At 46.0% G+C, this 12,430-nt stretch overlaps 1 protein-coding gene across 4 annotated transcripts in view; it reads right to left on the reverse strand.

The window, feature by feature from the left end:
• The window catches only part of WDR59 (WD repeat domain 59), a 93,039-nt gene that overhangs the window by 13,395 nt on the left and 67,214 nt on the right, over window positions 1-12,430 (reverse strand). For 3 of the 4 annotated variants that reach the window (XM_004754003.3, XM_045076306.1, XM_004754005.3), the window contains exons 19-24: window positions 11,968-12,024; window positions 6,379-6,512; window positions 4,949-5,030; window positions 1,830-1,942; window positions 250-400; window positions 96-168 (exon numbers count right to left, since the gene is read on the reverse strand). In XM_004754003.3, the coding sequence (XP_004754060.1) occupies window positions 96-168; window positions 250-400; window positions 1,830-1,942; window positions 4,949-5,030; window positions 6,379-6,512; window positions 11,968-12,024 (610 nt within the window). The remainder of the gene's footprint in view (window positions 1-95; window positions 169-249; window positions 401-1,829; window positions 1,943-4,948; window positions 5,031-6,378; window positions 6,513-11,967; window positions 12,025-12,430) is intronic. The other variant, XM_004754004.3, reaches the window with a different exon arrangement.

Consider the following 12,430-nt stretch of genomic DNA (forward strand, 5'->3'; position numbering starts at 1 on the left):
AGATGCATCTACCAACCGAAGCTGACACAGTAACAATTCACACACAGTGTTCAGGGCGCCAGAAATCAGCGTGCCCAAGGCAGCGCCATACCAACCTATGTTCCAGCCACCGGTGTTGAGCCCTGGGTCTGACATGCTTGAGCAGGAGCCCGAGGACGTGAAGCTGGGCTGCAGGACAAACAGAAGCGGCGTCAGAACAGGCTTCCCTTTAGGAGCGGTCGGACATCACGCACGAGGCCGCAGGCTTACGTATCGGCTGTGGGACACCACAAGGTTAGACGACCGGCCGGGAAAGGGTCCGAAGGGGTTTGGTATTCCCTGAGGCCGAGACTGGGCTTCGAACACGCTGCAGAGCATGGCCAATGTCTGGACGTCCCGGAGTCGGCAGTAGTGAGCCAACCTGGCGGAAGAGATAAGAGGAGAAAAAGTCAAGAGAAGAGACAGAGGAAGGATAACCGTCCCCGTTGTGGTGGGCTGCGGCCCGAGGGTAGAAGGGAGGATTCTTAATTCTGCCTCACCAAGTCGTCAGGATCCAGGGCTTTCTACAGACCCGGCAGCTTGTACTTTGAGTCTGGCTAAATTTGTTTTGGAAAAGAATGTATCCAAGTACTACAAATAAGCTGGATAACCCAAGTGAAAGATTCTAGTTGGCGTCCAGGCACGGCTCAGACTCGAGTGTAGCCTCTCCAAGAACTAAGAGGACTAAACTAACATCTGAATGGGGCCATGCATGTACTCGGTCTCCCGGTCTTCACTCATAACCTAATGCTACATAAAGGTGCTCAGAACACTGTACCATCACCATGGTGTGGAGAGTTGACAAAAGACACGAAGGTGGAATTATGAATATGAGCTATTAAATATGAATAACAAGGGATTTTTTTACCTTTTACCCACATCCTCGTTGCCCCTTTTAGGACCACTACGCTAGGATGTGAGACAGGGATCAGAGCAACATGGCCTCTGTGATAGAATGATACTGATACTTTCCTGCCAAGCAATGTATGGTGGGTTTTTACATTTTTTTAATTTTTTTTTAAAGATTTCATTTATCTGACAGAGAGAGAGGGGAGCACAAGCAGGTAGAGCAGCAGGCAGATGCCCAAGCAACTAAGCCACTCAGGCACCCCAATGCCTGGTGTTTCTTAAAAGTGTTTTCACACCATCATATTTGAGCCTTATGTGATGTGGCTAGAACCATTATCATCCCTGCATCACCATGAGGCGACTGAAGCTTCAGCACAGGGCCCAGGTCCAGCCTCAACAAGGAAGTCCAGCAATTCTCCACCTGAGGGCATCAGAGCTTCTCTGTCTCTCTGTCAGGCTCTGAGCCTCACAGTTATGAAGGTTCAAGTGGTTGGACCTGGTGGCAAACCATTTTCACATTGTATTTCCAGCCTGCCACATTTCAGAGCAATAAATCCAACCTTCGTAGACTGCCAAGTAGAGTGAAAACATCATCGCCCTTAGGAAACATGTAAGTCAACATAGAGTTAGAGAATCTGCTCTTGGGGCCAAAACTCTATAGCACCCCAGAAATTTACCATTTCAAGAGCTCATTCTCCTGTGTCTCAGACTAGTGTGACTTATGGGCTAAGGCATAAATCTCTAAAGGACACATGAAACTCAAATCCTTGTTGTAAATAAAAAATAGTGTATACTTCCTTCTGCTATAAGAATTCAGTTCTGCACAGAAATTACTAAAGCACTAATGGGAAAGAGCTCATATTTTCCCATTTCTCAGACTTCCTCGATGAAAACACTGGAAAGGTTTACAGACCTAAAATTTACATCACTTGTTTTCCTCACTTTTAGCTCTCAAAACCTACAGAGACTCCAGCAGCTGTCGCCCAAATGGATGTCGAGCCCAGGGTGTTTCCAAATCTGGGTCAGACTTGGGACCAAGGCAAAGATCCGTAGCGACTGTAGCCAGCGACCAAACCTGGAACAGATCGAAGACAAACACTCGAAGTCAGACTGGTGAGGACAGGACCAGGAAGCATGAAAGAACCCTACCTCTCCTCCACACACAGCCTACAGCCTTGCTGCTCTGAGGGCAACACAAACTGGGAATATCAGGGCCCCTTCCAGACACACTGAAGCAAAATATGCATTTTAACAAGATTCTCGGAGGACTGTTAATGCTCAAGAAACCCTAGTCTTAAAAACTTTTATTAAGCAAACATCAAAGAAATGACACCACATGTTAATCTCAATGGGTTGTCTCAAATGACTTCGTTTGTTGCTTCATTAGTGAACAGGCAGGGAAAGGGGGGGATAAAAGCATTCCTTATCACATTTCAGATCTGTCCTTTGCCCCAGTAATGGGAAACTTTGTCGCTTTCATCACAGAAGTTTCAGCATACTCTTAAAGCTAAAGAAAAATAGGCCAGGACAAAATAGACTTGACTTTCTTTTTGTTGACATCGAATCTGAGGAATATCTTCAAACCTGAACTCTCACGGGGCTTGGGGTCATCAAGCAGAAACTAATATCCATTAGGTATCTATTAAATCCAAGATTTAGCACACACTATATTAAATACATCACGCCGTCAACAGAGGCTCCTTCCCTCCACACTTTTGAAAACGGAGTACTACTGCGGAATCTTTCTTAGCGGCAATACATCACTGCATGCTCACTAACTGAAAACACTAGGCTAGACTCTGTGAGAAACTTGAAAGGAAGAAAATACAGAGTTTAATCAAGGAGTCAATAATCTAAGAAAAAAGAACAAACAAAAATTCTGAAAAACGGGTAGAGAAACACCTCAAATACACAGTAAAAACCTATTAAATTAGGTGGCACTAATATACTCAAACACGCAAGTATCGATTAAGACAAGAATCACAAGGTTTCTTTTCATCTCTCTAACCAGTGACCTGCCTGAATGGTTGCTGGGAGAAGTTAATGTCTTTCTGGGATGGGAGAGGATGTTTACTACCCTGACAATTTAGGGATGTTACTTCCTCGGATTAGAAAAAGAGAGAGAGGGGCACCTGGGTGGCTCAGTGGGTTAAAGCCTCTGCCTTCGGCTCAGGTCATGATCTCAGGGTCCTGGGATCGAGCCCTGCATCGGGCTCTCTGCTCAGCGGGGGAGCCTGCTTCCCCCTCTCTCTCTGCCTGACTCTCTGCCTACTTGTGATCTCTGTCAAATAAATAAAAATAAAATCTTAAAAAAAGAGAGAGAGAGAGAGAGAGATTTCTTTCGTTTGAGAGAGAGACAGAACACGGGAGGGGCAGAGGAGAAGGAGAGAGAATCTCAAGCAGACATCCCCGCCCAACATGCACCGCTGAGCGTGGAGCCTGGCACAGGGCTCAACCTCACAACCCTGAGATCATGACCTAAACCAGAACCAAGAGTCGGAAGCTTAACCCATCAAGCCACCAGGCGCCCCCTTACGTCCTCACTTTTAATACACATTTTTTAAATGGCTCTAATAGGAATAGTGGACACGTGGGTTTATTTCTACAACTTTTTACATTACAGTAGACACATCATCATCAACATATGCATAAAAAAGAACCAGAAAATATTCTTTTTTTTTTTAAAGATTTTATTTATTCATTTGACAGAGAGAAATCACAAGTAGATGGAGAGGCAGGCAGAGAGAGAGAGAGAGGGAAGCAGGCTCCCTGCTGAGCAGAGAGCCCGATGCGGGCCTCAATCCCAGGACCCTGAGATCATGACCTGAGCCGAAGGCAGCGGCTTAACCCACTGAGCCACCCAGGCGCCCCAGAAAATATTCTTCAAGCATTTGCACCGATGCCACTTCTGTCCCTTTACAAGTACCATGCCACTAATGACCACGATGATTACAGGAACAGAGTGGCGACTCTCCCATACGTGGGCTATTTGCCATCTAGCAGATACAGATATGGGAGTTTCACATATATGACCTTATTTCTTCCTCACTGGTACTAGAATCAGGACTATTTCATATTCGAGGAAACTGAGGTTCAGAAAGATTAAGTGTTGCCCAGGATCACAAAACATTTTTTTTTTTTAAAGTAGGCTTCACACCCAGCATGGAGCCCAATGTGGGGCTTAAAATCATGACTCAGAGATTAAGACCTGAGCTGAGATCAAAAGTTGGATGCTTAACCAACTGAGCTGGCCAGGAGCCCCTTAAAGATTTTATTTTTAAATAATCTTTACACCCAACATGAGGATTGAACTTAACAACCCCACGGTCAAGAGTCATATGCTCTACTGACTGAGCCAGCCAGGCCCCTCCTTGAAATAAAACATTTAAAAAAAAATTGATTGATTTGAGAAATAGAGAGAGAGAAAGCACCAGCAGGAGAGGCAGAGGAAGAGGAGGAAGAAAATCTGAAGCAGATTCCATGTTGAACTCGGAGCCCAAAAGGGGGCTTGATCTCATGACCCTGAGATCACAACCTGAGCCGAAACCAAAAGTTAGATGCCCAACTGACTGTACCACCCAGGCACCCCTGAAACAAAGCATCTTTAAAAGCATGAAAACCCCAGCAAAACAGAATTGACAGTGCAAATGGCACAGGCACAGATACCCACATTTACGTGTATAATAATCACCATGGTACCAGAGTAAATGAGAAATGTAATAAAAAAGTTATCAGAATGTGCTTTAGGATCTTCTCAACTAAGCTCTAATAAGAAAAAGACCCAGAGTGGGGTGCTTGGCTGGCTCAGTTGGAAGAGCATGCAACTATTAATCTCGGGGTCATGAGTTCAAGCCCCATACTGGGGGTAAGATTACTTAAATAAAAATTTTTTTAAGAAAGAGAGAAAACCCAAAGGATTTAGATAGAAAGCTACTCCAGCCCTGTAGTTGGGCAAAGAATATGGTAGAGAAATTGCAAAATAGGAAGCACTCCTTGAAAGGTCACTAAACCAAAATTATGAAGTGAAAATGATCAGCTCAAAAAGAGAACTCCAGATGGGCATGAGAAGGGATGTGCAAACCTGGACAAGGTCCTTCCTTCCAACAAGCAAGGCAGAAGTGGCATTCTTCTGGCATGTTTCTTGAATATCATTCACATTTAATCTGAAATGTAAAAAGAATTTAAGTTTCTTTCTGGTCTCACCTCCTAAATCAGTGACCCCTGATTTAACAAACTAAAAGTTGTCCCTTTCATTGTCACCCAAAACGTTTTGTCTCCTTTAGCCTTAAGCTTCACCCTTCAAGTCACATAATGGAGAAAAAGCTTACCTACAGTCCAGGCTGCAGGTTCGCGCCTGGGGAAGATGAAATTGTTCACCTCTCTAAAGTCAGGACGGGAAGCCAGCCCCGAACGATAATTTAGCAACGAGCTTTTCTGTGGATTTCCCCACACTTAAGGGTTGAATAAAAAGGAATTTAAATATGTGCAACACTGTGGTTTCTAACACAAAGAGTGGTGTGCTGTGTACATATTAAAAAATAAACACTTTCTGTTATGTGTTCAGTTCAAGAACAAGGGTGACCACGGGGCAGCCTCTATGCGCCTGGCACTGGCCTCCCAACTCCCTTCAACCAAAGTGGCTCTGCTTTTAACTGTTTTACATATCGGTATGGAAAGCAGAATTCTGAGGCTGTTCGCAAGATTTCTGTGCCTCCCCCCACCACACATCTAATATAATCCCCTTCCTTTAATTACGGGTGATACCAGTGAATATTGATGGGCTATCACACCCAAGATAAGATTATTAATCCGTCCACTCTGAATGTGTCGAGAGATTATTTTAGGTGGGCCAGACCTAATCAGATGAGACCTCAGAAAGAAAGTGAAGCATCAGAGAGAAACTCCTACTGGTCTTGAAGACGAAAATCACTGAGTTCTTCAAGGAAGTAAATTCCAGTAACAACCTGAATGAGCTTGGAAGAGGACTGTAAGCTTTAGATAAGGCCACTACATGGCCACCTCTACAGTTTCAGTCTGGTGAGACATAGGCAAGGACCCAGCTAAAGCCATGCCTGGACCCTGACCCACGGAAACCTGAGACAGCAAATATATGTTAATTTAAGTTGCTAAGTTTGTGGTACCTTGTTATGCAGCAATAGAAAGCTCATATACTGGTCTCCTCCTAAAACTTCTGAAGAAAAGTTTCCAACCCTTACCTTTTTTTTTAAATTTAAGAGAAAGAGAGAGACACAGAGAGTGTGCGTGGTGGGGTGCGGGAAGGCAGGGGGCGGGGAGAGGGAGACAGAAAATCTCAGGGAGGCTCCATGTCCAGCACGGAGCCTGACACAAGGCTTGAACTCACAACCCTGAAATCACAACCTGAACAGAAATCAAGAGCCGATCGCCTAACTGACTGAGCCACCCAAGCGCCCCGAAAGGTTTCCAAAACTTCAAGAAAAATAGAAAGGAAGCCACGTGGACTATGATGTGCGATAAGCACGGCAGACTTACATGTACAGTTCCCCCAGTGATTTGTGAACTGGAAGAAGGCACGCAGTGTCCTGGATGATAACTTTCCCGGCAGCCTTGATCGGTCGATTGCCAGAGTCTGACCCCTCACGCTTGCTTTTCCACCTCCTGGATTTCTGGGGGAGATGACGAGATATAACTAATGGGGACTCTGATGAATGGAAATCTACAGTTGCAGAGCACATCAGAGTTGGGTCATTGGTTATTTGCAGAGACTTTGCATTACATCATGCCCACAATTACATGAATCAGCATCTGTAGGAAATAAAAGGATGGCAGAGGGCATTGAGTTGTTGGTTCCAAAATCCTAACAGGAAAATATGCACCTAGTGCAGGGCTACATACATTGTGCAGGTGCCCAAAAATAGATACCTTGGATCTAGAATTTAAAAAAAGAAAAGAAAAGAAAAGAAAAAGAACGAACAGCAGGTAAATAAGTTAGTAAAGACCACAAAATTGTGGAAGAAGAGCAACTTTTAAGGTTGGGATTAGCCTTAGGGTCAAAGTTCTTGCTTGAAACTAATCAAAGTCTTTTTTTTCTTCTCAGACGGCTTTAATCGGGTTTGTGGAAAATTTAATTCAGCAGTGTGGGCTCTGCAAACCTTAATCTGTGGCAGGCAGACCGAGAAACAGAGCAGCTCAAGGAGAATTACCCGGTTTTTCCTGGCAGACTTGAATTACTTCTAAAAGGGATCGTTTTAGAATGTCAAAAATACTTGAGCGGAGGTACCTGGGTAATGGACATGGAAGACCATGAGCAACTGGCCTATTTCCCCAGGGCACCCCCTACAAAGGAGCCCTGTGTGTGGGAAATGAGAGATGTCCTGGAAAGGGGGCATTATCAGGATAGCCCCATCTGGTATCCTCAAAATGACAAGCAGCTGAGGAAACAATATTTTACTTTATTTTATTGCTGGAAGTTAAAAGGGAGCCCACCAAAGTGACTCAACTCAGGGGGGAGGTGACATACTTATTAACAAAGTGGCTAGGGAAGGGGTCTGCAATCAGGAGTCAGAAAACCAAGGTGTGTGGGTCTTATTACCACCTGTGCTGGTTCAGTGTGACCCTGGGCGAGCTCCTTATTTGCTATGAACTTAGTCTCATGTCATCCTCTTTGCTCGCTGAGAACTATGCCTCACGATGAGCTCCATTCTGATCTTGCAAGTTTAATAAGGCCACAGTGGAAAGGTGAGAGTGCAGACCGAAAACGTGCAATTAAAAAATCTGTAATGATTATAAAAGTATTATAAGCCTTCAGGAATTTAGATTAGACCATTCTTAGGTTACTCACAAATAATTGATTTTTTGCAAGTGATTTTTATACAACTGCTCTTCCATTCATGAGTCATGGTCTGTATTTAGTCGTTTCTGACCAGCAATGTCCGGTCTAATCCCCAAAGATGCCCAATGCATGTAGCTTCCTATGGGCTCCGTAAGTGTTATGGAACCGACTAGATCCAGGACACCTGGACTTGGATCGTGGTGGGTAAAGGTTGGCTGAGGATATAAACTGTTTATCTTAATTTGTAAATACATGTGCTACGTTATCCATTTGGAACTCTGACCCAGTTGATCTTTGGCAGCAACTGAGTTTTTCTGTGATCTTGATTCATACACATCATTACTATCAATCTAAGAGAAGCCTCAGCTACTACGTCGAGCAGCCCTTTGATTCTCGATTTGTGCGGGCTAGTTTCTAAAGAATTATGTACCCACTCACAAAAATACTAGCTTTGGAGCCACAGATATCCTGACAAGGACGCATACAGGGAGAATGGGCTGAAGAGTAAACCGCCTGTCAGAACGGGCTGGAGCCAGACGGCGTTAACCGACCCAAGACAGATGTCGCCCATGTGCGTGAGATCATTTGACGTGACTGGCTGGAGGCAGGGTACTTTTGTGGGCATCTACTGGGCAGTGACAGGAACAGCACAGTGTGGTGAACTGAAACAGGGAGGGTGTTAGGTACACAAACTTTTTTAATCCAGGTTTCAGGAGTTTAAAAATTCCAGGAAACAACACCCATAGGTCCCACATAATTGAATACCTCAAATGAGATTTAGGGTACTGGATTAAAAAAGTAAGAAAGAAACAAGAGGAAAAGATGGACACTAAAAAGATTCCACCTGGAATGGAGTATGATCCATCTCGTTGGTTTTCTGTGCTGGGTGGAAGGCGTCTAAAACACTGTTCCAGGCAGACACTCTGGCTCGTTGTTTATAAGAGAAAATGAGCGGCGTCCGAAGAACCGGCCACTTCACCACAGCTCCACGTAACTCTCCGTGGAAATAAATGGAGGCCTCATGAGGGATGGGGTCTGCTACCTTTCAGGCCACACAGAAAACCACCACAATTTCCCGTCTTTTTAAGCAAACTTAATGAAAACAGAATATTAAGGCCCATGTGCCAAAAGTGGTCCCTTTGCCTATAGACTAGCTCATTTAAAAATGTTTTTCCTAGCAGACGTGTGTTATTTCTGAAAGTGATCACTTCAGAAGGCCAAATGGACTTGAGCAGAAGGACCTGGGTAACACAGACCATGGAAGATCGTGAGCAACTGTCCCATCTCCCCACAGCCTCACCTTCAAATGGCCACAGAGGGTCCTCTGCGCAGGAAATGAGGGATGTCCTGGACGCAAGTCCAAGAGCATATATGTTTGACTTAGGCTTTACAGATTTGTCTGTTATTATGAACAACATGAGCTCCCGCTCTGGGATGTTCCCTCACTGCGAGTGTGGCCGTCACCACCGCTCCCTGAAAGAGGGGCTGCTGCTTCCATCTGACAAATGACGATGTGAGTCTTACTTGAGGCCACACTCCTAAGAGCTGAAATTTGAACACAGGCTGTCAGGCTGCTAAGCCCATCCTTATTAACCTGCTCTTGAGTGCATGATTTTGGATTATAAAGAAAAAAAAGAAGCCCTAAGACTAAGCTACTTGTTACTATGTGAACTGTTTGGCCCACCTTTAAATGCATCCATCTCTGCATAGGAGATGAACGTCTGATGGGAGTGAGGCCTGTCCGACACCCCAGGCCCTCCAGTTACTGCTCATTTCACTTCTCTGCCAAGTACCCCGGGCACCCTGAGCCGAGCCAGAGCCGCAGGCTAAACACCAGCAGAGACAAGAGGCGGCCATGGCTACTGGCTTCACATGGGGGTTCCCCGGGCTCAGCCCCAGATGCTATATTACAGGCCAGGGTCAGCCCCTCACTCTGTTTCATCCCCTTTCTGGGAGTGGGAGGGGTAGGCACGTTCAGAGGGAAGAGAACAGAGTCCAAAGAGATGCCTTAGGACTCTTTCCTCTGCCCATCTGGGGTCCTTGGTTACAGAGATGGGGAGGAAAAAAACCCGCGTGAGTCAACAGGTACTTGATGAAAACGTCGACAGTGGTCTTGGACAACCTTCTGTGATCGCCCTTCACTGAACTATAGAAATCGTAGTCCGGATTTCCTGGGACTTGCCTGGCAACTTCTTGAGATGGCAGGCTTCTAGCTGGTTCCCCTGATCCGTTCTGATGTGCAGGCGATGTGTGGTGGGAACTCACTCAGTTGCCTCTGAGCCTGTAACAGGACATCTGCTGGGCATTGGGTGGGTCTAAGTACAGCTGCCGCCAGGCCTCAAACTATAAGAGCAATTACGGGACCACACTGCACATTCATCTAATCCAGTAAGGAGCGAGTGCAAAATGTTATCAAAAATCTGTAAGGGGCCATAAAAAAGAGTCTCGTTTTTTCTATTTAGTGGTTGGTGGTTTTTAAATAGGAAGTGCCACCCCTGCAGACTAGGGGAGTCACCCAGTATGCCAGGCTAGTGACCATGTATGCTGGGGACGCAGATACAGCCAGTCTGCCTATGTACATAAAGACATGCTCAGTCTCTGAGCAGATGTCAGAGCCTTAGGTCCTTGCTGCTCCCAAAGGAGCACAGGTAAATTCCTTGCAGCAAAAAGGGTTCATATTCCATCCACACGTCCCCAAGACGACTTCTTCCCTTACATCTTGCTGGTGATTGGAGGAATCCCTCATCTGTGCCACTGTCAGGTGACAACATGCAGAGAACAGCGACACACCAGGCTGAGGTGTGGTTGAGCGTTCCAGGTGAGGGGAGGGCACTCTGGCCTGACAGCCCCCGAAACCTCCCGCATGGCTCTAGTCCCACTCTGACGGGCTTCGACGGGGGCGCTTTTCTGGGCAGTAGGCTCGGTCCTTCTGGGAGGCAACGGGCCCGCATTTCTCTTAGGTCTTCTCAATGCCCCCATCCCAGAAAACACCCCTGCCCCACAGATTTCATAAGCAGGGATTGAGGAAGAGAGACAAAACGAGACAGACAATTATCACATGATGAGCACCAGAATACTCCTCTGAACATACCAAGAAGGCGTTCATGGACTCATAGGAAGGAGGACAGGGAGGAAAGGACTGGGAGAGGTGGGGGCGGGGGGAGGCATTGGTGCGAATAGCACTGAATGACAACCAATATAGCCAGCTTGCGACTGTACCACCAGTGTTACTGCTACAATCGGAGGCAACATCAATGCCAATAAATGGGTTAAATGTAAAACAGCCCAAGAATAAGCCACCAACTGCTTCGCAGCAACCCCACCAACAATGCATAATCAGCAGAGTGGGCAGTGAGTCAACGTGAGCTCCTATTTCAATAGCAGCAGGAGGAGAGACTTCTGGAAATCACTGGAAATCCAGCAGTCAGGTTGGCTGGGACAGGCTTTTGGAGGGATGGCGGCCACGATGGCCACTCCACCTGCAAGCTGTCAGCAGCAGTGGTACGTGCTAGTCAGGGCTCCTGATTTCAACTGGTTTCGATATGAAAAGGCTATAAGGACTCTTCCCCCACCAAATTTTTTACACCGAATGAAATTTACACAAAAGGCGCAAGGCTGCCTTTCACCTTGGCACTAGTGAAACATGAAGGGGTTGGGAGAGGAAGACAGAAGAGGGGGGATGGCCAACGGGAATGAGGAAGAGAGAAAGAAAAGGAAGCGAGGAAGTCCACAGCAGAGGTTTCATTGCAGTGCAAAATACTGTTGGTAAGGGGAAAAAAAAATTGTTCCAGAAAGTTCCCGAAGGATTAAAGACTAGCTTATGCATCATGCCAATGAAGCAGGTGAGCACTTCCCTCTTTAAACTAGACCAAGACGATAAAAACAGAGAGACAAAATGGTGGAAGCCTCTTCTATCTTCCTCTGCTTCACCCCATGCCAAAGGTAGGCTTTTGAAAGCCCAGGAAATGATACAAATACTCCAAATGAAATCAGGTGAGCAAAAGGCTTACAGTTGGGGTTCTTTGCAAGAAACCCAGTGTCTGGCTTCGTTTTCAAAGAAGCCCGTTCAGGATCCTTAACGGTCTCAGTCTTCGCCCAGTGGAAACTGGATAAAACGAGGAGGAAGTCCTTGGGGCCTGACTCCCAGGAACGAAAAATTTATTGTGCTGGTCCTGAAAACCAGCCAGCCTGTCTCTCAGGTTCCTCAAAGCCAGGCAGGTGGCATTTTATTCTTGGGCCTTTGGGCAGACAGGATTAGTCAAGGAGAGCATTTGCACAGCGCACAGTACCGGGAAGTCGTTAATTGCTTGTATGGACCAACGTCGCCGGGCAGAGCGAGGAGACATCTGTGCGTGAAAACGTTACACCCAGGAGGAGGGAAGAAAAACACCAAGAAAATTAAAAGGGAAAAATATAGAATAAAATGAAAGCTTCCCACACATCTGATGGATTAAAAGGTACCACAATACACTGCAAAACTGGGTTTGTATGACTACCCATCCGAACTTAAACACAGCAGTATCTCAACGCCCTCACCGCCCTCCCGACCCATCGCACTCTGAACCCAGCTTCAGTGTCCTCGTTCTTCAGCTCAAAATGCATTTCAAGATATAAGGAGGCTGAGCTCAAGCTTGGGATTCTCTAGGGAGGATGCCAGGGCAAGTCGAGAGATGGGTGGAGGGTCTCCCCTTTCCATCAAGAGCATACGTATGTGTGAAAAGATTCTCATTCCTAAAAAGGTAGAAACTGTTT

The sequence above is a fragment of the Mustela putorius genome, unplaced genomic scaffold, assembly GCF_011764305.1.
Source record: "Mustela putorius furo isolate JIRA1106 unplaced genomic scaffold, ASM1176430v1.1 tig00000174_pilon_pilon_pilon, whole genome shotgun sequence".
NCBI lineage: Eukaryota > Metazoa > Chordata > Mammalia > Carnivora > Mustelidae > Mustela > Mustela putorius.